The sequence below is a fragment of the Paroedura picta genome, chromosome 6 (assembly GCF_049243985.1).
Source record: "Paroedura picta isolate Pp20150507F chromosome 6, Ppicta_v3.0, whole genome shotgun sequence".
Taxonomy (NCBI): Eukaryota; Metazoa; Chordata; class Lepidosauria; order Squamata; family Gekkonidae; genus Paroedura; species Paroedura picta.
In genome coordinates, this window is record NC_135374.1 from 88,642,906 (window position 1) to 88,670,819 (window position 27,914).

The following is a 27,914-nucleotide window of genomic DNA, read 5'->3' on the forward strand; positions in this document are numbered from 1 at the left end:
GCTTGCGGCGCACGCGAATCCGTCTGTCTTAGGGCAGGGGTAGTTGACTACCCCTGTCTTGGGGAACTCGCGAAAGGCTAGCGGCGCGACTCTCTTCGCCTCTGCAATGGGACTGCCCTCTGAACGTTTAGGCGGACGGAGAGCTACTGTGCCTTTCCTTGTGTGGATTTACAGATCTTAAACGAACGATGTAGTGTGAATTCCGAGGAGTCAGGTGACTCCGGCAAGTGGGTGCCTGCAGGCGAGAGAGGGCATTAGGGCGCCCCGTTTGGCTGTGACTCTTGACATGGGAAGCGAGAGGCTTAAAAGTCTGTTTCGTCAAACTGCCCCCCCCCTCTCGCGTGTGTTATGCGTAGCCCTCATGGCTACCTGCGAGGCGCGCTAGGCTCAGCATAAAGTTTTTGATGCCACCCACTCCTTACAGGCAGCCTGGTCCTCTGCATATTCAACTAGATACCCATAGAAATGTCTCATCGGGGAAGTGTCTTATGCGCAGTATATCCAGCAGATGGAGCAAGCCACAAGTGTAAGCCGTTAGTCACTAACATGGACAGTTTTATTTCTCCCATGTTTTTGTGAACTCCAACTCAATTCCAGGGGGCTGATTGGCTGTTTTGGCAAAGAATTATCAGATGGCTGTATTTGGATGTTGTGACACAGTTTACTAATTTAACAGAATTTATATCCCCACTGTCATGATGGTAGGTCTTAATCTGAGGAAGAGCGCTTGCACTCGAAAGCGCACGCCTTGAATACATCTTTGTTGGCCTTAAAGGTGCCACTGGGCTCTGATTGTGTTTTGTTAAGCCCTACTAAAGTCAGCGAGGCGTCCTCTGCGGTTCGTGAAGGGGCCACAACTGTCTTCTGCGCCAGTGATGGGGGCGTCGACATGGAGTCGCCCTGGACCCGGTTCCGCCGATCGCGCCCCGTTGTTCCCCGGTCTGTGGGCGTGCGCCGGGCATCCTCTCCCCCACGAGGCGCGCACAGGACGAGGCTCCGAGCGCCGGCGCGTCCTTCGGTTCGTTTCGCGCACTGGGCCCCCTACCGGCAGAGGTCGGCTACTGCGGGTCCCGGGGGAACCTGCGAGTGGAAAGGGACTTGCCAGCGGGCCCGTCTTCTTTCTCCGCCCTCGCCGGTTCGCATGTCTTGTCCGCTCGCTCTCCGCGGGGCCGCTCTTCTCCTCGCCTGGGGGGGTCTCCGTGGCGGCGTCTTCGCGGAGGGAGCCGCTGCGGGGGCGCCACGGGACATGCCCATGTGCTCATGAAAGGGGCCGCGCGGGCGGCTGACTTGCTCCGGAGGGGAAACCGAGGCTCGCCTGGGCGGCCGCAGCTCCCTGCAAGGTTTTGGATCGTGGAAAAATCACGGTTGGGCGAAGCTGAGACCCCTCCGCCGCGGTAAGAGTCGCGTGGGGACCCCCCCCCCCGGCTTGGGAACGGGGACCCTGCAGCGGACTGCGGGTGCGGGTGGGCGGCACATGCCCCCGTATGGCGAACTGCTGCTTGTTGCGGGGCCTGCAAGATCCCTGTGGGCGCTTTGGGAGCTGTGCTGCTATTTTGGCACTGGCGAATTTGGTTCCGATTTCCTGAGAACCTTTGTTCTATCACTTCTATGGAAACCATGTTCAGAGAAAATCCCCCACCCCCGAAAAAGCATAGTTGAATCAAGAAAGTGGCAAATAGGCAAGCGTCCTTCTTAGTTTCTGAACTGTTTTAAAAGGTTGTTTTCAGTTTATGTACACAATAGTGTCTTTGGTGTGTGTGTGGGGGAGATACCAAGGTTATGCACGACAATAGTGTTATCTGTTTTCATAACATAGTGTACTTCAACCGACCTGAGGGCTGTTCAGTTAATGCTACAGCACTTTGAATGAAACTGTCCTCTGCTAATGTCTTCAGGAGGAAATGGCTGCTTGAGATAGTTTGCTGTGTTGTAATCTTACTAACTACTGATGTGTGACATTATCCAACTGTTTATTCCATCACATATGAACATGTGTGACACTGCCTTACACGGAATCATAGAATCAGATTCATAGAGTTGGAAGGGGCCATACAGGCCATCTAGTCCAACCCCCTGCTCAACGCAGGATCAGCCCTAAGCATCCTAAAGCATCCAAGAAAAGTGTGTATCCAACCTTTGCTTGAAGACTGCCAGTGAGGGGGAGCTCACCATCTCCTTAGGCAGCCTATTCCACTGCTGAACTACTCTGACTGTGAAAATTTTTTTCCTGATATCTAGCCTATATCGTTGTACTTGAAGTTTAAACCCATTACTGCGTGTCCTCTCCTCTGCAGCCAACAGAAACAGCATCCTGCCCTCCTCCAAGTGACAACCTTTCAAATACTTAAAGAGGGCTATCATGTCCCCTCTCAATCTCCTTTTCTCCAGGCTGAACATTCCCAAGTCCCTCAACCTATCTTCATAGGGCTTGATTCCTTGGCCCCAGATCATCTTCATTGCTCTCCTCTGTACCCTTTCAATTTTATCTACGTCCTTCTTGAAGTGAGGCCTCCAGAACTGCACACAGTACTCCAGGTGTGGTCTGACCAGTGCTGTATACAATGGGACTATGACATCTTGTGATTTTGATGTGATGCCTCTGTTGATACAGCCCAAAATGGCATTTGCCTTTTTTACCGCTGCATCACACTGCCTGCTCATGTTTAGTTTACAATCCACAAGTACCCCAAGGTCTCGTTCACACACAGTGTTACCTAGAAGCGTATCCCCCATCCAGTAGGCATGCTTTTCATTTTTCTGACCCAGATGCAGAACTTTACACTTATCTTTATTAAATTGCATCTTGTTCTCATTTGCCCATTTTTCCATTGTGTTCAGATCTTGTTGAACTCTGTCTCTATCATCCGGAGTATTTGCCAGTCCTCCCAATTTGGTGTCATCTGCAAACTTGATGAGTAGTCCCTCCACCCCTCATCTAGATCATTAATAAATATGTTAAAAAGTACCGGGCCGAGCACCGAGCCCTGACGTACCCCGCTACTCACCTCTCTCCAGTCTGATGAAACACCATTGACAACAACTGAGTTGTTTGAGTACGGTTCTCTAACCAATTCCCTATCCACTTAACTATCTGAAAATCCAGATTGCAGTCCTTCAACTTATCCATCAGAACATCATGGGGAACCTTGTCAAAAGCTTTACTAAAATCCAAGTAAATGACATCAACCGAATTTCCCCGATCCAGCAAACCTGTTACTTGGTCAAAAAAGGAAACTAGGTTGGTCTGGCAGGACCTGTTGGAGACAAATCCATGCTGACTTCCTTGGATCACCAAATTGTCCTCCAGATGTTTGCAGATCGCTCCCTTTAATATCTGCTCCATTATCTTCCCCACAACAGAGGTCAGACTCACTGGTCTGTAGTTTCCCGGGTCATCCTTCCTCCCTTTCTTGAAGATCAGAATAACGTTTGCTCTCTTCCAGTCCTCCGGGACATCTCCAGTCCTTAAAGAGGTTCCGAAGATGATGGACAAGGGCTGTGCAAGTTCTATGGAAAGTTCTTTGAGCACTCTCGGGGGCATTTCATCCGACCCAGGGGATTTGAACTCATCCAGTGCAGTTAAATGCCTCTCGACAACCTCTCTATCCATGTTAACCTGCCACCCAGACACTATCCTTTGGCTACGACCATCTCTAGATGTGCCTAAACACTTTGACCTGTGGGAAAAACAGATGTAAAATAGGCACTAAGCCTTTCTGCTTTCTCTGCATCCTCCATTAGAGTTTGTCCATCCACACCCAACAGTGGGCCTATTGCCTCCTTTACTTTACGTTTGCTCCTCACATAACTGAAAAATCTTTTCTTGTTACAATGGGATTCCCTGGCCAATCTTAGCTCACTCTCAGCTTTGACCTTTCTGATTATTGATCTACAGTGCCTAGTAACCTGTAGGTACTCTTCTTTAGAGCTCTGTCCTTCCCTCCATTTCCTGAACATTTTCCTTTTCTTTCTTAGTTCCTCTTGAAGTTCTCTGTTCATCCAAATAGGCTTCTTAGAGCTCCTGCAGTTTTTTCGTCTTTCTGGGATAGTCCTTGATTGAGCATGCAATAGCTCCTGTTTGAGTAGCGCCCACCCTTCACATGTTCCCTTCCCTTCCAGCATTCTCGTCCATGGTATGACACTCATCATGTCTCTGAGTTTATTAAAGTTTGCCCTATGAAAATCCAACATCCGCGTCTGGCTACAAGCTTCCTTGGCTCCCCATCTAAAAAGGAATTCTATGAGGACATGGTCACTTCCCCCTAGGGTCCCCACCTCACACCATCACACCATCCGTCCATCCGTGTCAGTGTGGCCTACTCAGATCAGCAGGGGTTCTTCAGGGTCTCAGCTTGAGATCTTTCCCATCACATACTGACTGGTCCTTTCAACTGGAGATGCCGTAGATTGAGCCCAGGATGTGGGAACCTGGGCATTCAAATCAGAGGCTTTCCTGCTATACTATGGCCCGTCCCAGTGAATACCTTGGAATGCTCCCCAGGGGACACAGACCATGCTGTAGCACTCAGGAAAATTGTTTAGCAATCTATGCAATCATAGCCATAAAGCAGCAGGGATAGAGGAGGCCAGGTGTGGGGTGGAGTATGGACTAGTGTGGAGTATAGTAAGGCAGAGAATGCAGTGGTTAGATGCAATCAGAATGGACACTGGACAGAACATTAAAAAGCTAAAAGAAGCGGAAATCATGGCAACGGTTGAGCCACAGGATAGCCAAGAGTCGGACTTGACTGAATGGCTAACATCGTCATCATCATACTAAGAAACTGGCCAGGGAGATGCCTCTCGTATCCTGCTTTGAGTTTCCCCCCCCCACACACACACACACCACAAGATACTATTAAGAAATTGGCTTGGGTAGCCCAGCCTAGCCCTATCTTGGCAGATCTCAAAAGCGAAGAAGGTTCAGCCCTGGTTACTCCTTGGGTGAGAGACCAGCAAGGACACAGAGCCAGGCGATGACAAACCACTTGAAAACCCTGGGGGGTTCTTGTAAGTCAGCTGTGACACAAAAACATGTATATTGCTTGGGAGAGAAATTCCCAGTGGCATGGGAAGTCCCACAGGGAGCTGTTCTCTCCCAGATGTTATTTAACATTGATGTGTGTTCCCTCACCCAGATAAATGCAAGTGGGAACCTGCAAGAATTGGTGGAGAATACCTAATTTCCTTCTGTATTCCCTTCCCCTTGCTATTTCCTTTCCCCCGCCACCAGGAAGCCCCTCTGTGTCTTCCACATTTCCTGTTTCTCCTTCCCACTCACCAATCTTCCTTACTGCTTGGTCTTCAAGTTCTATTTATTTATTTAAAGCGGGCCCGTCTTCTTTCTCTCCCGCTTTCTTTCTGTCTCCCTCTGCCTTTCTTCCCAATGGGAACAAAACCCCACTCATATTGTTCTCCTCTCCTGCATTGTTGGGGCTGTCCTATGTCTCTGGAACAGCCTCCTAGGAGAGGTTCTATTCTCCTGGCTTTCCAAGGAGATTCAAAATGGTTTTATTGTTTTTATATCTGATGCTTTAATGTTTGCTTTATTAAAAAGATTATATTGCTACTGCCTTGAGATGCTTTTGAGAGAAAGACAGGCTTATAAATAATTTAAGATAAATAAATGTGGATTTTTTTTTTCAGAGAAGGATACTGCTACATTTACCTGAAAATGCATTTTGGAAGTCTGCCAATTTTCTTACTGCTTTGCCCTGTTATTATCAGCTCAGGTAAGATTAATTCACTTTTCTGTCTCTTCCCCCCCCCAAACAAAATATAGCAAGTCAGGCTGCATCAGATGAGTCAAAAGTGCCCTCCGTTCAGTACCTAAACTTTGATAAAATTGCCAAGATGATTTTTTTTGCATACTGTGGAAAGTTGTCACTTAGTTATTGAGGGGCATTTGGATGCGTATCCTAAAGGAACGGCTTTTACGGGGGAGAAACTGCATTTTCCCATTGATAAGACGGACTGTGGAAAATTCCTCATCCTACCATCAACTACTGTGAAAGTTTGCACACTTAGTGAGCAATATGGGCACCTATTGGCTACTGTTTGTACCATCACTAATGATGGCCAATGAGGCGTCTACCAACTGCCTCCAACATTTCAAGTCTTTATGAATTACAGCCCCCCTTCTTTAAGAAGTAACAAACTTCCTTAAAAAGTAGGAAGTATGGGAAGTCTTTTTTTATCATGATAATACAGCAGCATTTAATATCATTTGTTTAAAAATGCTGGTTTCTTTTCTTTCTGCCTTGTGACTACTCATTCTCCTCTTTAACAACAAAGTAGGGGTAAAGTAGAAAGGTCATCTACTGCTCTTCCATCCAGAATACAGGAGGATAAATTTTATTCAGACCAGTACTATACTAGCATGGCTGTAAGAATAAAATGTATTCATCTCCTACTACCTGGAAATACCATAATTATGTCTTTCCCTGCTTTCCTTCAAATCTTGTGAAGGTGAAACTTGTTTTATCCGATCCTCTATTAACATACTCGAAGAAGAACATTTCTCACATTGTTGTCCTACTGGGAAGCAAGATGAAGAGTATAATGTAACCTGGTATAGAGAAAAAGATGGAAAACGGACGTTAATTAGACAAGGAGGGAGAATTGTTTTGAAAGGGACTTTGCTGCAGTTTTGGCCAGCTCTATTGAACGACACTGGGAAGTACGTTTGCACTCTCAGGTAGGTGTGAGGTGGAGGGAGACCATTGTTCTTTGCATTTAGAAAGAAGCATAATTACTGTGTTACTTTGATATACCAGGTCTTGCAGACAGTATTAATCAATATTAAGCTTGATCATTACTCTTTCTTAAGATACTTTGTTTTCATTTTTATCGATCATTCCTTGAAAGTGCTGCTGCTAGTGCAATCCTAAACAGAGTTATACCCCTTCTAAGCCTGTTGAAATCAATTGGCTTAAAAGCATGCAACGTGTTTAGGATTGTACCACCCATTTGAGAAAGCTTTTGGAGGGAAAAAAATTATTTATTTATTTGGATTTTTTATACCACCCATTCTTTACAGCTCTGCAATGTAATCCAGCAGGTCCTTGGAACTGAGCCCTATTGAAGAAGAAGAAATTATCTTCCTAGTAAGGAGTAGGCAGTTGGTTTTCCATGAAATGGACTTGATTGTCTTTGCCTATATCCAGAGGAAGGCCAAAAGAAATCAGTTTAACAGTCGCCCACCCTGGGCGGAATTCTTTTGTGCAAAGTGAACGTGGAGGAGGATGGGCCCAGAGATTTTAGATTGTACTTCTTAGTACAATAAAGAAAAGATCAGTTGCAAATTAATAGTAAGGAAAATTTAGTTTTAACAACCAACTGTTTGCAGTCTGCTCAGTCAAGATAGGAATCACAAAAATGTGAAAGTCAGTTTAAGGTAATGACTTGAATTGCCATGAGAGGACAGGAATACGAAGGCCTCTAGCCCAGGGTGGGTTTATGAAATTACAAGCAGGGAACCCTCAAGGACCTCCAAAACATTCAAAAGGAAATTGACAGAAATGAAGAGGACACTGATTCTTAATATTCTGAAATTTTTCCAAGAAGGGGAACTGCAAGAATTTGCTGGAGGCACCTCGTTTTCCTCTCTTCAGTATTTCCCTTTTCTAAAAGCCCCGTAGCCTGTCCTCTTTTCCTGCTTACCTCTCTTCCTCCCACCTGCCATCCAACCTCCCTTTATCTTCTGTGCTTTCTTCGGCGTTTGTTCCTTTCCTCCCCCAGGACAACTCTGTGATTCTGGCTGCCAGGCTGGGCTAGACCCAGTCGCACAATGAGGAACTTGCAAAGACCTCATTCTCCCCTTTATCTCCCTCCCTAGATTACATCCACTCCCCCCCCATAGTCTCACTTTTCCTTGTTTCCATGCTGCTTGTGCTACACTTGTGATCTGCACCTCCATAGATAAGGAGGCATCGATGGTCACCCCCAAATTCCTGGCAGTAGGTACAGCAATAAGCTGCACCCCATCCAGGGAGGGGAGGCGTGCTTCCTGGTCCTGCCCCTTTTTACCCAGCCACAGGACCTTCATCTTGGAGGGTTTGAGTTTCAGGCGACTCTGCCTGAGTCATCCAGACATCACTTCCAAACATCTGGCAAATGTATCCGGGTCGGGGGGGGGGGTCCATCTGTCCATCAGAAGATAGAGCTGGGTGTCATTCTGCATGCTGGTAACAACCCAGCCCCAAACTCCGAACCAACTGTGCCAGAGGGCGCATATAGATGTTAACGAGTTTAGGGGAGAGTATCGCTGCCTGTGGCACTCCACAAGGAAGCGCAAAGGGATGTGACAACTCTTCCCCCACTGCCACCCTTTGTGTCCGGTTTAGAGATTCGCTGCTGTCAAAAAGTAGCAAGCAACTGGGCTTGGGTGGATAATTGATCTTATGCTTAACCCCAACAAGCCCCTTTGAAAGGCCCAAACAGACACTGAAAGACCTCCCCTGCTACTCCCTTCTCCTTTTTTTGCCAAGACTTGGAGGCTGGCAGTACTGTCAGTGGTTGCCTGGTAATGACCACAGATGGCATTTATTCTTAAAGCTACAGAAACTGCTTCGGGGTGTGTGTGTGTGTTAATACCCAATGCACTTTTTAATTTCAGACTTTTTTCTGCAAACCTGTTTTTTCCCCTCAGGTTTGTGGAAAGATCTGTCTTTGCTTATGGACCAAATCATCAGATTTAAGTACTCACTTATGGGGAGGGGCTACACTGAAGGAGATACTGAGGCATCTGGTAGAGAAAATGAAGAGAGAACTTTTCACCTCTATTGCTTATAGCACTCGAACTTTGAAGTTGAAAATGAAGCTGATTGGTGATAGATTCCGATTAGACAGTTGTTGGGGCTCACTGCCTGAGGCCATAATGATGACCACTACCACAGATGGCTTTAAATGTGTAGACTCATGAAAGACAGGTCCATCCATGGCTACTAGGCATGATGACTAAAGTGATCTTTCATGTCTAGACTCAGTGAACCTCTGACTATCAGTACAACTGAAGGTTTTATCAGAGTTCTGATCTCTGGTTTTTCTACCAGTATGGGTCTCTGACTTTCCTTTCTCCTTCCTTTCTGTATTTTGTACAAATTTATGAAGTAGGGATGCCAGCCTCCAGGCAGGATTTAGGGATCCCCCAGAATTACAGCTTGTCTCCAGTCCACAGAGATCAGGTTCCTGGAAGAAAATTGATGTTTTGGAGGGTGGGCTTCATGGCATCGGATTCCTCTGAGGACTGTGTCCTTCCCAGGCTCTATCCCAAAATCTCCAGGAGTTTCCCAACCTGGATCTGGTAACCCTCCCCCCCATCCTCCTGTGTGGCCAGTGGGGACCTGGCAAACCTATTATGGAGCCATCTAAAAATCTACATCTTGATAAGCTTTGGATTGCTTCTGGCTGACATACAAGTGTAAGCTATTTGTTGGCTCTCTAGTCCCTTCCTTGTCTGTTGTTTGTGAGGTTCTGCTGCCTGTCTTGCCTGCGGTTTGCCTTTTGTGTTTGACTAATACTGCGAAGCAATACACTTCCTGGATTCAACCAAAGATAATGTGGTCTCATGAATCTTAATATGCATGTAGCGGAAAGTGTGTGGTCAATTCAGGAGTCACGGCACCACAGATTACGTGTGTGGATGATAATGCTGCTTCACCTTTCCTGAAACATCTAGGGGAGGGGGGGGGATGGAGACCTCCTGAAATTACAGCTGATCGGGGAATTTCTTAACCCAGAGTTGGCAGCCCTAATGGTGCCTCAGCAAGGATGCTTCCAGACCAAAGAGGAGGCTTAGGGGCAGGTGCACCTGAGGCAAGGATTGTGCTGGTAAAACCACCCTTGCTGGATCAGTACAATGCTTGATGTAGAGAAGCATTTTTGTTTTCTACAGTAACCAACCAGTTACCCCTGAAAAGCTCACAGGCAGAATAAGCTGCCTGGGGTGAGTTAGGGAAGGGGGGCTTGGAACAGGATTCAGAAACTTCAGTCAGTGCAGAATGCAATGCAGCAAGGTTACTCGCAGGGGTAGCTTGAATTGAGTGCATTTCGTTTTACACTGGCTACCCATAATCCTCCGGTTATTTACCTCTAAAACCAGTGGGTTGGAACTGAAGGACAGTCTCCTCTCTTATGCTGCTGCATTTCTCTCTGAGGTGAAGTGCATGACTGTGTGGTCAAGGCTTTTTCTCTTGTGAGGCCTTAAGGATGGAATGCTTTTTCCATGGGAGTTGGAGGCACGTCGCTTGTGTCTTTCTCTTTTCCTAAGCCTGTTGTCGAGTCATTCATAATAGTTGACCCTTTCTTTTGGCCTACTAAATAGTTTAACTTTTTGATGGATACTTTTCTCCTTACTATTTTTAGCATGGTTTTCCCAGATTTGTTATCTCCTTTGGGGGTTACTGGGCCATCATTGATTTTAATGGTTTTATTGATTTCAGTGTTTTATTATTTGGATCACTTTAATTGATATTCAGCATTACACTAGATATTTTTAAAAAATAGCCTCATGTAGGAATATAGATGCATCTTATATATAAAATAAATAGCAGTGGCTGACATGGTCTCAGCTAACAACCATAGTACAGAACTACCGAGGCGGTTTGTGTCCTTCATTTGAATATCCTTTCCCAGGAGTAAAATCCAGCAATCTAGTTTATGAAAACCACCAATTTAGTCTGTTTATACAGGGGGAAGATTTCAGCCTTTTAAAAATTATTATTCTGTGAAAAACGTGGGCATCTAGCTGTGAACAAGTGAGTAATCGTTCTTAAGGATCTTGGGCAAGGCGTACAATTTGAGGCTTGCGTTGTTTCCCATATATCATGAGATATATATATCTTAGTTCCTGTGGCTATCAAAATTGGGTCAAGGGCTGCTTTTGCATAAGTGTTTACGACCTTGAAATGAGGTTCTTGTTCAGTGACTCTCTTAGTGCTGAAGGAGGAAGAATCTGTAGTAATTCTTCACCACAGATACTATGTGACTGTTCACATATAAACGCTTAATTTAGGGGTTGAGAAAACAAAATAGATTAAATGAGTAGTTATAGCCGCATGTCGTCTTTTAAATGTAGCTATATAACCCGAGTTATCATCCAGTCTTCAAAGTATTTGCATTGATTGCGAGGCTTCTTGAAAAGAATTGGGGAGAGAGCTGCTGACAGAATTTGGGTTTCCTCATGAGCTGTTGCAGGCTTTCTCAACAGGGGTTTTGGGAAACCCTGGTGTTTCTCATGGCTCTGGAAGGGTCTCCCTGATTGGGTAGGAGTTATATATATGTCCAACCCATCGCGACCCCATGGACAATGATCCTCCAGGCCTTCCTGTCCTCTACCATTCCCCGGAGTCCATTTAAGCTCACACCGACTGCTTCAGGGACTCCATCCAGCCACCTCATTCTCTGTCGTCCCCTTCTTCTCTTGTCCTCAATCGCTCCCAGCATTAGGCTCTTCTCCTGGGAGTCCTTCCTTCTCATGAGTTGACCAAAGTATTTAAGTTTCATTTTCAGGATCTGGTCTTCTAAAGAGCAGTCAGGGCTGATCTCCTCCTGTAGCCGTGTTAAATGTGCTGCACAAAAAATAGGTCAACATAACCATATGTGGTCACCTGAGGGGATGGAAAAGGATATGGAGCATGATTGAAACCACTCAGGAGCAAGACTTTTAACAGTTCTAAGAAATTTTGGAGTTCATTAAATCATAGATTGTAAGTCTGATGTGACCTGACAGCAAAGAACACACACACATACGGAAGAATAATTCCTGAGGGGTAGCCGTGTTGAATGTGCTGCACCAAAAATAGACAGGACTTTTGTGGCATATAAGATTTGTTTGTCTTTAGGATTCCACAGTTTGTTATTGTAAATTCAATCTTACTTTTGAATATCTATAGCTTGCCCCAAAATCAGGCAGTGCAGCTATACCAGTATGGAAGGCTGTTTTTCACAACAAAATTAGTATACTGTAATGTCTGAAATGCACTTGACCATCAAGTTGTCAGAATTATTGAAAAGTGTTGCCTTTTTATAATGTTTTGAAACTAAGTTCCAAGATGATGGTCAACCGTATACATTTTTTAATGTGATAGAGGACTGTGCTTTTAAATTTTAATATTGCATGGTGTTAGTTTCTCTAATATAACTTTAGTGAATTGTGAAGGGTGGTTTGTCTTTATGGGATAAGTAGGATCCAGCTTAGTTGCCTCTTAAAATCTTAATATGTTTTCTTTACCTTCAGTAATGGATCAGACAGTGTCAACCATTCTTGGGACTTGAATGTGCTCCCCAAAATTAAAGGGAGTTGTTTCACTGCTGATCACATCTCGTCTGATCCACATGCAATAGCTGGAAGAGGTTATAGATTTTCATGCAGTGCTGAGAACTACAGTGGAAAGGTTGTCAAGAAAACGTGGTATAAGGTACTACATAAGAAAAATTTTGAGCAATGGGAAAGCTGTAGAAATCTACTTGACACACCTTTGAAACATCAAATGTACTACAGTGGGGTCAGTCTTGGAAGAACCAGTAGGAAATTTTTAACTATCTCCCATTAGTCAATGGACAGAATATTTTGCTGATCCATTGATGTTCCCACCTGGTCTGTTTCAGTTGTGCAGTACAAGATCTAGAATTGGTTTTTTTTTATTCACTTGTTTTATAACTACTGTATTTGCTGGCGTATAAGACTCCCCCCCTGAAAAACATGCCTCCAAGTGGGGGGGTCATCCTATACGCCGGATGCACTTCAGTTGGGATAGACATAGCTGCCCATAGTGGCCTCCTGATGCCCGCCCACCTAATTCTACATACCATCCAGTATCGCGCGGTATCCAGGGCAGCTGCGGCGGGTTATCAGCATGGCTGCGGCAAGCATCAGCAGCGAGACAGGGGTGCCAGCCTTTTCGGCGTGACCGGCCCGTTCTGCTCTGAGGGAAGCAGCGGTGCTCCAGCCCGCCCCTTGTCTATGCAGAGCTTGCACATGCGTACTTGTGCACTAGTACCAGTCACAGGGAGATGCAGGGGTGGGCCGGGTATATAACAAACTCTATATTTTGAGTGGAAATGTTGGGGGGTCGTCTTATACGCCCAGTCGTCTTATACACCGGCAAATACGGGTAGGTCAGGGTTCTAGTATTCATTATTGTAAAGAATGTGGGCAGCACTATGGCCATTTCTGCAAGGGGGAAAAGGCTCTGGCTGGTGCTCAACTGGTAGTGGGGTTAATCCCTGCTTCCAGATGATGTCGGCACCAGCCAGGACCTGTCCTGCACCAGGCCTGAATCAGGCTCTCGCTTGCCCCAGGGCAAGGGAGTGTGGATGTTTTTGCATTCCCTTCCCTGCTGTGAGTGCCATCAGGGCGTTGTTACACACTCCCACCTTCATGAATATAGCTCCCCACACGCTGCCTCCCCATGCAGCGGAACCTTTCTACCATGGCTGCCTCGTGGAGGCAGAAATTGGGGGTGGGCGGGGTCCACTGCTAAAAACGGTCCCCCCATAGGGACACAGGAAGCGGCGGCGCAAACAGCCCCTTCACAAACTTCCATTGGTGGTCTGGTGCGGCTGCCGCTGTGCAGAATAGGCCATGGGCAAACCTTAGTCTACTGTCCTATATACAGCCTACTTGGGAGCAAGTCTAATAGAATAAGCTGGGACTTGTTTCTGAGGAAAAATGAATAGGATTTTATTTTATTTATTTTTTATTTATTTATACTTAGATTTCTATACCGCCATTCCCAATTGTGCTCATGGCGGTTTCCAATAATCCTTAACACGCCCGCGGCGGCGCGGACTAAATAAAGCGCTAAGCGCTTTGTGGGAGGAGTTAGGGCGGGCTTAGTCCGTGATGAGGAAGGGGCCTGATTGGCCCCTTCCTCCGGACAGACGATTGGCCCGGCCGATTCCCGCCCTTCCGACAAGGAAGCAACTGCGAGTCGATGCGTCAGGCCACCGACCCAGGGAGTTTCCCAACAAACAGTGTTGTTTGAGGTTTGGGAAGGGGAGGGATTGGCTCATAAATCTGAGTAACCTGCCCTTGTGTGTGTCTGCATTTCTAAATTTATGCTCAATTTTTTAAAATGTCTTAACTGGAACAGAACTGTCTCTTTAAAGAAGAGGGGGAATTGTATATAGGAACGCTAACACCCAAGGATTCTGGGAATTATACGTGTGTGGTGTCCTATCTTCATGCCGGAAAGATATACAGTGCCACAAACACAATAGAAGTACTAGTGAAAAAAGGTAAGGCTGGAAGCAAACTCTGAAAATGATTTTGTTTTCTTATAACTCTTCTCCTTTTCCTCTTTTTAAATAATATTTAATTTATATAAAGATAATTTTATCTTAAATTTATATAAATCTGTAACCCTCAGATAGGCAAGGGCCAAACCATGGATGGCCATAAAGGTCAGAACCAAAACCTTGAACTTGATCTGGACCATAACTGGTAACCAGTGCAGCTGCCTAAGCACAGGCTGTATATGGGTCCTCCAAGATGTACCAGTGAGGACCCTAGCTGCTGCATTCTGTATCACCTGGAGTTTCCAGGTCAAGGACAAGGGTAGGCCAGCATAGAGCGAGTTACAGAAGTCCAGCCTAGAAGTGACCGTCACATGAATCATGTGGCCAAACAGTCCGGGGGTAGGTAGGCCACTAGTAGCTGCACCTGGCGAAGGTTGTTAAATGCTTGGCATGCTACTCCAGTGCCCTGTGCCTCCATCAACAGGGAGGCATCCAGAATCACTCCCAAATTCCTTGCTGTGGGCGAGACATTAAATTGAGTCTCTGCAAAGATGGGTAGATGCACTTCCTGTCCTGCCTCCTTCCTGCTCGGATGGAGTGTCTCAGGCAAAGGAATGTGCATGCTTGGTTATGCTAATGCCAAGAGGCTCATTCAGTCATGATCTTGAGTTAAACGTGCTAATATTTGTTGTTAGGAACAGAAAATAATTGGAGAAAAAATAAGCCATGCACTTTTTCCTTTTCAGAAGATCCTTGTACCAAACCAAAGATAATAGGACCTGAGTATGAAGAAGTTGAAATAGAAATAGGTACCTTTCACTGTTTCTAACAATATTAAGTGTTAGTGATACTTGGGTGTTTATATGTGCATGTGTTGAGTGTTGTTTACATTTTATCTGAAAAGATGGGCTTTTCATTTTTTAACAAATGTGTAGACAGACAGCTTGGTAAGTTCTTGGAGTTTAGCTGGATGCAGTGATGAGGGCTCACATCTCCAACGGAGGTCGGTCTTCTTGAGTGTCCAGAAGTAGCTCCCTTGTAGGCTGTTCTTGTAAAGGGAGGGGAAGCACAGAGCTTATTTATCTATTATAGAATTCTCAGGAGCTCAGGGCAGTTTGCAACAAGGCTAGGTGAATAACATTACATATGAAACCTAATCAAGTTACAACATGCTCAAATCTAAGTTATTAAAATTTGCTAGCCTTTCACAGTGCTCAGAGCAGCCTGTTGCTCTAGCTCTCTCTGTCTACTGAAGATTTTTATCCATTCACTGTTGCTATTACTTGAGCACTTGGAATCAAAGTTACAAAGAGTTCTGGATAGATTCACTCTTATAAAAACGGGCGAGAGGGGCAGCTGCTGTTCACACAACAATTTTGATTTTAAAATATGTTCTGCTTAGGTAAAGAGAAGGTGGTCAACTGCACAGCATTCTTGGGGTGCTCTAACAACTCGCAAGAGATTTATTGGAAACACAACGATGATCTTTTGGACAAGTGTCAGGATATTATGGATAGTGTAACTCCTTGTGAAATGGAAGACCTTGTATAGTAAGTAATGTTCACCGAAAAAACATCACGTATATCCATGGCTATATAGTGTCCTATTTGGCACTTTGGAATGTTACAATGTGCATTTAATTAATTAATTAACTCATTAAAACAGTTCTAGCCCCCTTTCCTCTTGGTTTGAGGAGGCTCACAATAATTTTGAGGTCTCATGCAGCTAGATTAAAAAGATAACCATCGGACATGCTTGCACTATGGACACAAACTGGTTTATTAGTACTTCCTGCCCCAGAATCTCTTGAGGTGGAGAGTTTTTTGATTAGAAGTCTCTAACTGAATTCTCGTCACCTTCCCTATTCTATGATTGCCAGAAGTTGAAAGCCATGAGAGTTAAGTTGGTAGAAAACTTATTTAGGTGTGTCGTGTAGACCTGTCCTTAATTAGGGCCTTCTGATTGTCACTCGTGTTGACTTTGGTAAGTTTGCATTGTTTATTATTATTGTTGTTGTTGTTATCATCATCATCATCATCATTATTATTATTTCGATTTATATGCCGCCGCTTCTGGCAAGTCAACTCAGGGCAGGTTACAGATAAAACCCCACATAAAAACATATGATAGAATAACCCCCATTAAAAAATACCCCTGGCAGCATAGTCTTTAACCCTCACAGCTGTGAGGCTGCCTCCCCTTGTACCATAAGGGGGCTCCGAGTCTCGGTAACCCACCAGTGGCGGTGGACTGCCTGGTGTAGATCTTTCTGTTCTTCTTTCCTTTTTTGGGGGGGAGGGGTGTCTGATCTTCCGCGCCCCAACCTCAACCATAAATCTGGCGGAAGAGCTCCGTCTTGCAAGCCTTGTAGAATGTGATATAATCTCTTTGTACAGTAATCACTGCAGCAGTGGCATCTTCAGCAGTAGATAGAAGATAGGCTAATGTGGATCTGTGGTTAGTAATATTCCCTCCCCACATCCGTAGCAATAGAAACAGAGGACAAAGCAGTTCCCTTATAACTTTCTCCCCCCACCCCTTCCCCTGGTCTGGCAGTAATGAAGAAGCCCAATTCTTTGCCTTGAAGCAACTGTGGATTAAAAGTTTTCGGGAGGAAGACGTCAATGCTTCATACGACTGCGTTTTATTAGCAGGAAATGCTGAAATAAAAACATTTACATTGAAGAAAGGTACTGTATAACTTTATCTAACATCTGAGACACCAACAGCAAAAGACACCTGTCGATTTGTGTAGTTTTTGTTCCAGGGAAATAGCTGCTACCCATGGGGAGGCTGAGTCGGATTCTGTACATCAGGGGTAGTCAACCTGTGGTCCTCAAGCTGTTCATGAACTACAATTCCTATGAGCCCCTGCCAGCATTTTCAGGGGCTCATGGGAATTGTAGTCCATGAACAACTGGAGGACCACAGGTTGACTACCCCTGCTGTACATGACCAGTGCAGACGGCTGCTACAAAAGTGAGAGTCACGTAAAAACAAATGGTTTTATAACTGAGTTTTTATTTGTTAACCATGAGGAATTGTCGATGTACAACTTCCCCTTTTCTCTCACAAACACATCACACAGTAATGTGACCTAGCACAAGGAAGCAGGAAATAACACAAAAGCAACTTTCTTGCTATGAAGTTCTGCTATAACTTTCTAACTCACTTAGATTCAGGTGGGTAGCTGTGTTGTTCTGTAGAATTAGCCAAGCTGTTTTACGTTGAAGTATTCCAGCAGAAGTGCTGAATGCCTGTAGTTGTACCAAAATCCATTTTCCCCTTCAGTTTTCCTTGCCAAATGTACTTCAGCTGTTTTTAAACCAGCTAGGTTTATGTCCACTCCCAGTCCTGAATGGGACAGAGGAGAAAGGGCAGAATTATCTGAGTTCGTAAGCAGAAAATGGTTAAACTAGTGCTATTCCTTTACCACCATTCATGCTATTTCATTTGGTTTATTTATTGACTAGTAGTAAAGCCCGCTGAAACAAAAATTCAGCGGGCGCTAGGGGCCGGGGGAGCGTTTTTCCTCCCCCCCCGATCTTCAAAACACTCCCCAGGCCCCGGGGAAGGCGATCCGTGGCTCAGCGAGCCAGCCAGCCACCTCCCCGGGGTCTGGGGAGCCGTTGTCGGGTAGAGGGCAGGGGCCAGCGAGCGTACCTTCGCTCTCGGTGGCCAGCAGAGTAATGGCCGCCGTGGAGTGAAGGTAAGCTCTGGTGGGGGGTGGGGCAGGTTGTAGTCCGGGCAAACACCCAATTAGCCGCACTGTGCGCGGCTGCTGATTGGCAGTTTGGGGCTGGACTGACAAGTGGATGGCCCAATCGGGAGGCGCTTTGTCAGTCCAGGGGAAGGGGCCTATCGGCACCCTTCCTCATCCCGGACAGGGCCCGCCCTCGGGGCCCTTACTGTTTTATTTCTTCCGCTCCGCGAGGAGCGATTAAAGATTTTCTTTATAGTCTGGGACTCAGAGCGGATTACAGGTTCAATAGAACTATTCAGTCAATCAGTAAGCCAGTTCAGAATTCGTCCTAGTAAAACAAAGTCCTAGTAAAACAAAGCTATTCAGTCCATTAGCAAGCAGTATACAAAATACAACAACTGAGTCTAGCAGCAGAGATTCTTACTTCAATAACATAATGCAGTGAAGCCGAGATTGAGGAACTGGAAGAAACAACTTATTATCCCTAACAGAGGTCACCTCCCAAGTGGATTCATTACTTTCACAGCTCTACTTCCTCTGCAAAAAAGCCCTTCTGAGCAATTCTGTTTTGCCCCAGTTGGACAATTCCATAGTGTGGGGACACCTCAGAGAATTTACCTGTTGGTAGGCTGGCACCTCAGCAGGCTTTGATGAGCAAAGTTTTTCCAGTGGGACACAGCAGGAGAGGTGGTCCTGCAGGTGTATGGGCTCTATGCCACTAAGATCTTTGAAGTAATAAACAGAACCTTCAACTAAACCCAGTAACTGATGAGTGTAACCAGTGAGTGTCTGCAGAGTGGGAGTGATCTGCATATTGTACTTACCGCCTGACTTTATCTGGGCTTCAGTGTTCTGTTCCAACTGGGATTTCTGAGTTGTCCTTACGGGTGACTTAAGGTGCTGAAGATACCTTCCCTTTACTTCCCAAAGGGGGTCCAGAGCAGCTTACATTACTGCTCTTTCCTCCCTGTGAGGTGCCCCAACAAGCTTCCTTGGAAGAGCAGAAATTCAAGCCTAGGTCTCCCAGATTCTAGTCCAGCACTCTGACCACTACACCACACTAGTATTTGCTATAGGAACATGGTTTGCTCCCAGTTTGCTTCTGAGCACAAGTACTAGTTCTTAGCCTCAAAGTCTGAGGCCAGCATTCTTGAAGGATCGCCTTCTTCCTATGAGAAGCTGGCAATGTAGCTATGTGTCTGAGGCCCCCATATCTGTGACGTAAGGTGAGTGGCAAGCAGAGAAAGGGCCTTTTTTGTAACAGTCTCTATGTTACAGAATACCATCCCCTCAGCGGTTCCCCCAGTGACTAGTCTCTAGGCATCCGATGAAAATGTTTATTACCTGCACAAGCCTTTTGCTGTTATTTTAATAAATGTAATAACTTGGTTAGAGTTGTCATGTCTGGGTTTGTAGAGACTTGGAGAGTTTGCAGGTGGAGCCTAAGTAGGGCATGGCTTGAGAAGCGGAAGGACCTCAGTGGGGTATAATGGCATAAAGTCCACCTACCGAAGCGGCCATTTTCTCCAGGGGAACTGACCTTTGTCACCTGGAGATCAGTTTTAATTTGGGGAGATCCCAAGGCCCCACCTGGCTGTTGATAACGCTATATTTGTAAGTCCTCAGTGTTTAGTTCACTTTGACAGCCATTGAATTTGTTTTAATGCTGCTAATTTGTTTTTAATTTTTTAAATCTTGCTATATTGGTATTATGTTTCTAATGCTCTTATTGTATCCAGCTTCGGACTTCTAAATAATATAATAAAATTGCACCTAGAAGTATACGGCAGACTTAACAGTTGAATATTAAAGTATTAATAGACATTTTTGCTAAAAAGGTAATTTTGGGGGCAATTCCTGCCTGGTCTTGCATATGATGGTCCTTTCTTTTATTTTCCAGTTAAAGCTTCAGACCTCTCCCCACGTACCTTTGCTACCGGAATGATTGTGGCGATATTGTGTTCCCTTAGTGCTGTTGCGGTGATGGGTCTGTGTGTTGTATTCAGAGTTGACCTTGCTTTACTGTACAGGGACCTAGCAGCAAAAGATGACACTCTGGGAGGTAAAACATGGTTGGCATGTGCTTGTACTGCACGAGATCGCTCCTTTGACAGTGCATACACCTAGTGGCTCTTTTCTGTTTCTAACCGCAGCATGTAGGAAGAACTGGCTGTAGTCTCCTCAATTTCAATATGTTCCCTTGAGATGGGGCACCAGCGACCGTAAAGTGGAGCCAGGGCCAGGAGCGTGTTGGGCTGGTGTCGATCTTGTGCATCAGCGGGGATTTGCCCATGCGAGCACTGGCTCAGCTTTTCCCTCCCCTGCATCATTGGTCAAAGTATTTCTTCTGGAAAGGTTTGGCCTGTTGCATCTCCCCACACACTTTCGTAAAGGAGAAATGTTCACTCATATGGAATGAGGAGAACAAGGTTGCTTTAGGAAATATATGTCTGCACAAATTGTTCTGTGGGTCTTAAAGGGTTGGATTGTGTTTCCCTCAAGATTAGCGTGAATCTTTTGGAAACCTCCTGTACCATCTAACGGGCTGGGCAGGGGCAGAACCAGAAGCAAAAGTTTCCTTGAAAAGCTGCAAAGGGAGGAAAGAATACATTTTTTTTTTAAAAAGATCACAGGATAAACACGGTTCTTTTCTGTTTCAGATGGAAAAATCTATGATGCTTTTGTGTCTTATCTGAAAGACTGTACACCAATATGTGGTGAAGAGAGAGCGTTTGCTCTGGACGTATTGCCAAGTATATTAGAAGAACATTATGGATATAAATTGTGTATCTTTGAAAGAGACATTTCTCCTGGAGGAGGTAGGCTGAAGGGAAATTGCATTAAATAACTTTGTTTTTTTTTTAAAAGAGGCAAGACCTCTCCACTAGAACAACCATAAAAAGAGATGTTTTCCGGTCAGATTTATCTGCCAAGAAAAATGACTCTTGCGAGATGGTAAAAGAAGAATTACTTCATTAATTGAATTATTTCATTGCTCTGGGTGAGAGGAACTGTCTCTGAATTGCAGTTCGTGAGTAATTTCCCATAGCAGTAGAACATTGTATGCAGGAGAGCAGGCATCTTCACAGCATACGTCATCCTGCCCTCTTTGTTCTCTTTCTCTTTCCGTTACCTGCCTAGTCACCATGCAAGGAAGCCACCCACAGGCTGCTCTCACTGGGGCCATGCCTCCACTGCCTGGAATGGGGGGAGGTCCCAGCCAGAGCTTCTGGGCCAGCTTTAACCTAGGTGTGTGCATACTGGTTCACGGCATGAGGCAAGTAGGCAGGCTGTCTTCATCGGTGCAGTTGACTTCTACCAAGCAAGTGGTCATCATGCTTAGATTGATTGTGCCTGCCTGTACACAAGTGAGCCAAAGGGTCATGCCATAGGCCGTTGTGTAGGTCTGCCTAGTAGGTAGGCCAGCCTTGCTTCCATGGTTCCTGACACTGCCAAGAACAAGGGGATGTCTCTATCAATTGTGTCACCACACAAGGGACCAGAGGAATGCCAACAGGGTTTGCATTACACCAGCCATTAGCATCTTTCTTGGCTTAGCACCCTTCAGGCCCTGCCAAAAATGGTAACTTTCCTGGTGAAGGGAAATGGCTTTTTTCGACTGCATTATTCTAAGAACATTTTGCTATGAGTAACAGTAGAACGGTACCCAGTCCCTGTGTGATGGGCCGTTTAAAGAAGCAGTCTGAAAAGGAAGGAGAGCAATATATGTTTGCTACTTTAAAAACAAAATGGAGGGAAGGTGTATACTTCAGAACAAAGCCAGGATACTAATCCATCCCAAGTAAGTGTTATGTGAACAGCACATTTTGTTGCTCTACATTTCATGAAAGGTTCACACCGCTTTTGCAGAAGAGGTGACTGACTTCTGGTAATGTCCCAGAAAACGTGAGAAATTGTGGTTTTTAACTTCCTCCCTCCGCAGAAGTCCCTTTATCTTGGTTTTTCTCAAATGCATGAGAGCACTTTTGTTTTCAGACCTAACTTGGCTTTGACCAAATGTTTGGATATATGGGATAGTATTTTCGAGGGTCACCCCTGTGTTTACAAATAGTCAGTGGCTGTTTACATTGTACTGTCCATTCAAGTACATGGAATTTTACCGGTCAAGAGTTGGTGGTACTGAATTTTTCCTTCAGAATTAAGAAAGAGCCAAGTTGGCCAATGTCACAACCAAGCAGCAGTGGCTTAGACCAGGGGTAGTCAAACTGCGGCCCTCCAGATGTCCATGGACTACAATTCCCAGGAGCCCCCTGCCAGCGAATGCTGGCAGGGGCTCCTGGGAATTGTAGTCCACGGACATCTGGAGGGCCGCAGTTTGACTACCCCTGGCTTAGACCATGAGGAATGTGTATAGTACTCCCTTCTGGTATATGAGATAGGGACACCAGGAATACAGTGTCTGAAAAGGCTTTGTCTCTTGAAACATACTTTTTCTCTTTCCTAATGCATTTTTTGGAGGGAGGGGGAGAACTGAACATCCAGGCTGACAAAGAGCTTAGAGGAAAGAGAAAGGTTGCAAACTATTTTGGATTGGTCCTAATAAAAGGTACTGCTCAGCCAAACTTATTGGGATTTTATTCCTCATAGGAAGACTCATTTTCCTGTGATCTTTGCCCCTTTTGTGGAGCACTTTAGTGTAAGTGCAGTCTGCCGTCCCTAAACCAACCAAGTTAGAGGACACTCAGGAGTGCAGGCCTGATGGTATGCCTTAGTAGGTGTGCCTCCTACCGCTCTACCTGTGTTACCTCCAAGTGATTGCATATATGAAAAAATAAAACAAAACAAATACATAAATAAACCTTTTTTAAAATGCATGTAACCTAGCTACTTACCAAAAGGGTTTCCTGTCTGCAATTCTTCACATTGCATTGCAGAGATACTGAAAAATTATGAAATTTCCTGCAATTTCCTTTCCTTTGTCGTGTATCAGATAGAGGAAGGAACACAGCTTGGTTTAACTTGCATGGCTGCCCATGAGGAGATGACATCTATCTACAAGTGTAATGTGGCAGCCAGGCCATCCTGAATTATGACGATTGGCGATCTTTGTGGTTTCAGTAACTGTACCTAGAATAACACTTGGTTGGTCTTAAAAGTACACTGGACGCAAACTCAGTTCTGTAAAAATCTCAGTAGATCTTCGTATTTCTGTCAGGTGGCTAATGTTGTTATAATTGCTGGTTTTATTCTGAATGTCTCTGCATACAGAATCTAGTCAAACATTATGTGACAGTGTTTTTCATAGTAGTGATAGTGTTTTTCTTATTAGTTAGAGATGGCTATAGATAACAGAGTTACTGGAGGCTCTCAAATATTTATTTATTTATTAATTATACTTCTATCCTGCCACTCCCAGCATAGCTGGCTTGCAGCGGCTCACAAAATATCACATCTATAAAAAACATCCTATTTGCATTAGTTTTACTATTAATGTATTACTGGCCCATTATGCACGGCCGCCGAAACGGCGATTTCGGGTCACGTGGAAAACGCGGAGGGGGAAGACGCGACGCATACCGGTTATGCACGGGGCGGGGCGCAACGGCGGCAAAACCCAGAGTAACCGATTATGCACGCGCCGATCCGGGCGCCGCTTCTGGTTGCGCCCCGCTCACCCGGAAGCTGCGCTTTCTTCCGCATTTCACTGACGCGGCTTTTTCGGCGGCATGCACCGAAGCTGCAGCCGGTTGCAGCCGGCTCCGTGCGTTATCCGTGATTTTAGTCGCCACCATTCCACCCCGAATGTGCGCTAAAACCCCCGTGCATAATGGGTCTCAATGTCTCTTATGATTCTTGGTAGATCCAGAAGGGGTATTTTCTGGTATTTCACTTGTATTATAGACACATTTGGGATTGCTGTCTCCAATAAGCAGAAAGCATAGGACATCACAATGGCTACCAGTGCTCATATTCTGAAGATTTACCACATTCTGAAGATTTGCCTAAAATGGAGGATGTCATATTTTTATTGTGGATGAATTCCATGTATCTTGTTGTGAAGTAGAATTCTGTGTCTCAAGAAATTTCAGTAGGTCCTATGATTAAAGAATATCTGTGATTGAAAAACAGGGCTTGCTAAAAAAAAACAACTGGTAATCTGTGTGTGTTTTAAAAATATGTTTTGGTGCATTTCAAATAAGTTTTAATGTAATTTATATATGATTGACTACTGAATAATTTATTTTAACTGATTTTTAGACTAGTTGTTTTTATTTGGAATATTGTAAAGTTTTTTTTTAATGACCGTATTTAGTTATTGCTTCTTTTGTATATTTGGTATATATAAAATAATGGTCTGAAATCTTCCTTTTATTTATGAATAGTTTGTTTGTTGTTTAATCATGATGAAAGTAATTTACCAGAAAGGTCTATATTGTGTATTTTGTAGCTGTTTTTCCTTTGTCTCACAATTAGAGTTCATGCCAAAACAGGACTAGCTGAAGCCCCATAAATGGACTAGTCTAGTTATTCTTTAACTGTGACAGACTATATTTTTAAAAGGCTTGGAAGTGCTGTACAAACAGTTGAAGGACTGTGAGGGGTTAATTCATCACAGGTACAAAGAGCTTTGAGTGACAGACTGTTCTAAGAGATCTGATTCGTTAGCATCAACTGAGCAGAGAAAGACTTCTGAAATGGATGCCAAGGACAGATGCAGTCTTAATTTCAGCCCTTGCTGAGAAGAGTTGAGTGTGGGCTGAGGCATCACATTGAAATTGCAAGATGTCATAGTTCCACTGTATACCTCACTGATCAGACCCCACATGGATTACTGTGTGCAGTTCTGGAGGCCTCCCTTCAAAAAGGACATGGACAAAATTGAGAGAGTTCAGAGGAGAACAGTGAGAATAATCCAGGACCTGAGGACCAAGCCCTATGAGGAAAGGCTGAGGGACTTGGGAATGTTCAGCCTGGAGAAGAGGAGATTAAGAGGGGACATAAGGTTTCAGATAAGGTTGTCACTTGGAGGAGGGCATCAGAGGATAGGACCAACAGTAATGGGTTTAAACTATGTGTAGAACGGTACCAGATAGATATCAGGGTGGGGGGATTTCAGTCAAGAGTAGTCCAGCCGTGGAATCAATGGCCTAAGGAGGTGGTGAGCTCCCCCTCACTGGCAGTCTTCAAGCAGTGGCTGGACAGCTTTAGGCTGATCCTGCTCTGAGCAGTGGGTTGGACTTCATGGCCTGTATGGCCTCTTCCAACTCTATGGTTCTAAATGGTTTGGGACCAAGAGACCTGAAGGACTGCTAAACTCCTTTATGAACCTATCTAATACCTGCGGGCATCATCCAAGGTCCCACTGTAGGTGTTACCGCCTTCTAGGATGATGAAGGTGGCAAAACTCTGGAACTCTCCCCCCTGAGAACCTCACCTGCCCTCAGTGCCAGTAGATGAACACTCTTTCTTTGTTTCCTTTGGTACCCAGTGTTGTTGTATGTGTATTTTAGTTGTGGCTTTTTTTCCATGTTGTGTTTTTGTTTTAATAGTTTTAAAATGTGGTCTATACTCAGCCATCACCAAACGGCTAATGGTCCCTGGCCGTAAAGAAGCCTGCCTGGCCTTGACCAGGGCCAGAACGTTCTCTGTCCTGGCCCCCACCTGGTGGAATGAGCTCCTGGAGGAGATCAGGGCCCTGACGGAGCTAAAACAGTTCGGCAGGGCCTGCAAAAGGGAACTCTTCCACTAGGCATTTGGTTGAGACTAGGCATAACCAACAACATCTGAAGGGCCCCTGCTCCCCCCTCCCAGAACTCCATCAGTGCGCTCTGCTCCCGGGCCTGTTTGTACTGTTGCACTGTTACAAATATCAGTGAATAGTATTAATGTTATGGTTATTTATATGTTATGGATTGTTCCTTGTATTGTATACGTTTTTATGTAAACCGCCCTGAGCCTCCAGGGAGGGCAGTATATATAAATATAATAAATATAAATATATGTTTCTTTTTTTTTTTAGCTGGTCCTTCTGAGGACAGAAAAGCAGGGTAGAAATTTTGTACAATAAATCAATGTTTGTTTTCCTGTGGAATTTCACAATGCTTGTAATCCTACCTATTGAGTTGGATCTTATTTTTATAATCAATGGAATCGATTTATATTTTGTACCTCTTTGTTTATTTATGTGTTCTTTTGCATATACAAATATTCATTTGTCTGTATAACACCTCACATACAGGTTATTCTTCACAATCCGCAGTGTATTTTACACTTAAATTAAATTTAAAAGTTTGCAGTCATTATCGCAGATGTAAAGGGGTAGTCATTATTGTATATGCTTGCAAAGTTTTTTTTCCCCTTGCAGTCTTGTAAAGGGCTGGGCTATCCATAATTCACCGGAGCACAAAGGTGTATTGCATGCCATACTGCTGGGTTTTTCTAAGAAAGTGTTGCCATTTCTAGCAGCAAGTCCGTTTTACCTTGTTTCTTGTTGGTAATTTGCTAATCTTCAAGTACATGACTTCAATAGCTTGTAAACAGCTGCGCAGGAACAAAAGGGGTCAAATAAAAACTCCACCCTGTAAGAAAATGCCTTCGCTGCAGACATTTTTGCAAGGTCTTCTGTACCCAGCCCTATTGAGCTCAATTATGAGATAGCAGAGAGTTACTGATGATATAATTCATTGCTTGAATTATATCTGATAGTTATTATCAGCTACACATTATTTATTTACAGCTGGACACTCTGATTTCCCCTCTTCAAGCATCTTCAGAATTACATTAAATTATGGCAGATGAAATACAGCAAAATGATATTTAAAATGTGTATTTATGGGGTGTTACTGTATACCACCCAAGCAGTTACCAGCAGTGGGATCCTCAAAGCACAAGGGTGTATCGTATGGCACTTGATGGCCCATCTGGCGTGAGTCAACCACAGTACCTGTAGACCAGAGGCTCACTTCTGATCAGAGCATTAGCTGGCAACACTTTCCATGACTTGTAAGAATGGCTTAGGTCCAGTCTCTGATCACAAACAATAGAGTCATTTCATCTGGGCTTAAATGCAGGGTCTCTTCCCCCCCCCCCACCCCCAAGGTTTTCAAAGCAAAACATCTATATTTGATGCCTGAAATAAGTTACCTTATAAATGAAAGTGTGGATTTGGAGTCATGGCAGAAAGTGGTACGCCTAGATGAAGAGAAAGCCTATCACGAAAGAAGTGTAACTTGTTTTAAAAGGCTGTGGATGCTTACTCAGTGAGTGCCAGTTCTTAGGTGGAGGTCCTCTGAGGCTCTGCTGAAACAGCCATCAGGGCCTGGAAGAGGTATGGCAGGTGTGTGAGAAGAAACAGCACTTTAGATTATGACAGAGGAAGTAGCCCTGTTCACATGTTACAGTGAATGTTCCTATAACCTACATCAGGGGTAGTCAAACTGCGGCCCTCCAGATGTCCATGGACTACAATTCCCAGAAGCCCCTGCCAGCGCTGGCAGGGGCTCCTGGGAATGGTAGTCCATGGACATCTGGAGGGCCGCAGTTTGACTACCCCTGACCTACATGTATAGGTAGGCTGTCTTTCTTTATGGCTTCTTGCAGCATTCGTCGTGGATCCAGCATGAAAAACCCCGCCAGGCATCTGCTTCGTTAGCATTCAGAAGGATTTTACAACATGTAACTCTCCACAAGTTATAGACATCATCCAATATACCTGTAAGAAAACTTTTATGTTGAAAAAACAAATTAAGAACATGCATAACAGAGCACAACAGTAATATCCGATTGAAAAGAACAAGTGGCCTATGGGCTAAAGACTTTCATGAAACTAGTCATGGTCTCTCTGATTTTTATTTTTGGGGCTGTGCAGAAATTCACCTGTGAAAATGAAAGGCTGCTCCTGGGAGGAAAAGAGGCGGGTTGCTAAGACTCCAGACACTGGCAGCTTCCTTAATCAACTGCCCCCCGCAGGCAGGGTCTTCTTCTCTTCTCCTTTGTACACCAGACGCCG

The 27,914-nt window shown here is 44.7% G+C and overlaps 1 protein-coding gene across 1 annotated transcript; it reads left to right on the plus strand.

Moving 5' to 3' along the window:
* Positions 1–1,077: 1,077 nt before the first annotated feature.
* On the plus strand, positions 1,078–26,008 carry IL18R1 (interleukin 18 receptor 1). The gene is made up of 11 exons (XM_077343569.1): positions 1,078–1,394; positions 5,647–5,732; positions 6,469–6,697; positions 12,239–12,419; positions 14,097–14,241; positions 14,988–15,050; positions 15,644–15,791; positions 16,798–16,931; positions 19,845–20,006; positions 20,605–20,763; positions 23,807–26,008. Exons 1-11 carry the CDS (start codon positions 1,261–1,263, stop codon positions 23,845–23,847), a joined length of 1,482 nt encoding a protein of 493 aa, XP_077199684.1. The 5' UTR covers positions 1,078–1,260; the 3' UTR covers positions 23,848–26,008.
* The last annotated feature ends 1,906 nt before the right edge of the window (positions 26,009–27,914 follow it).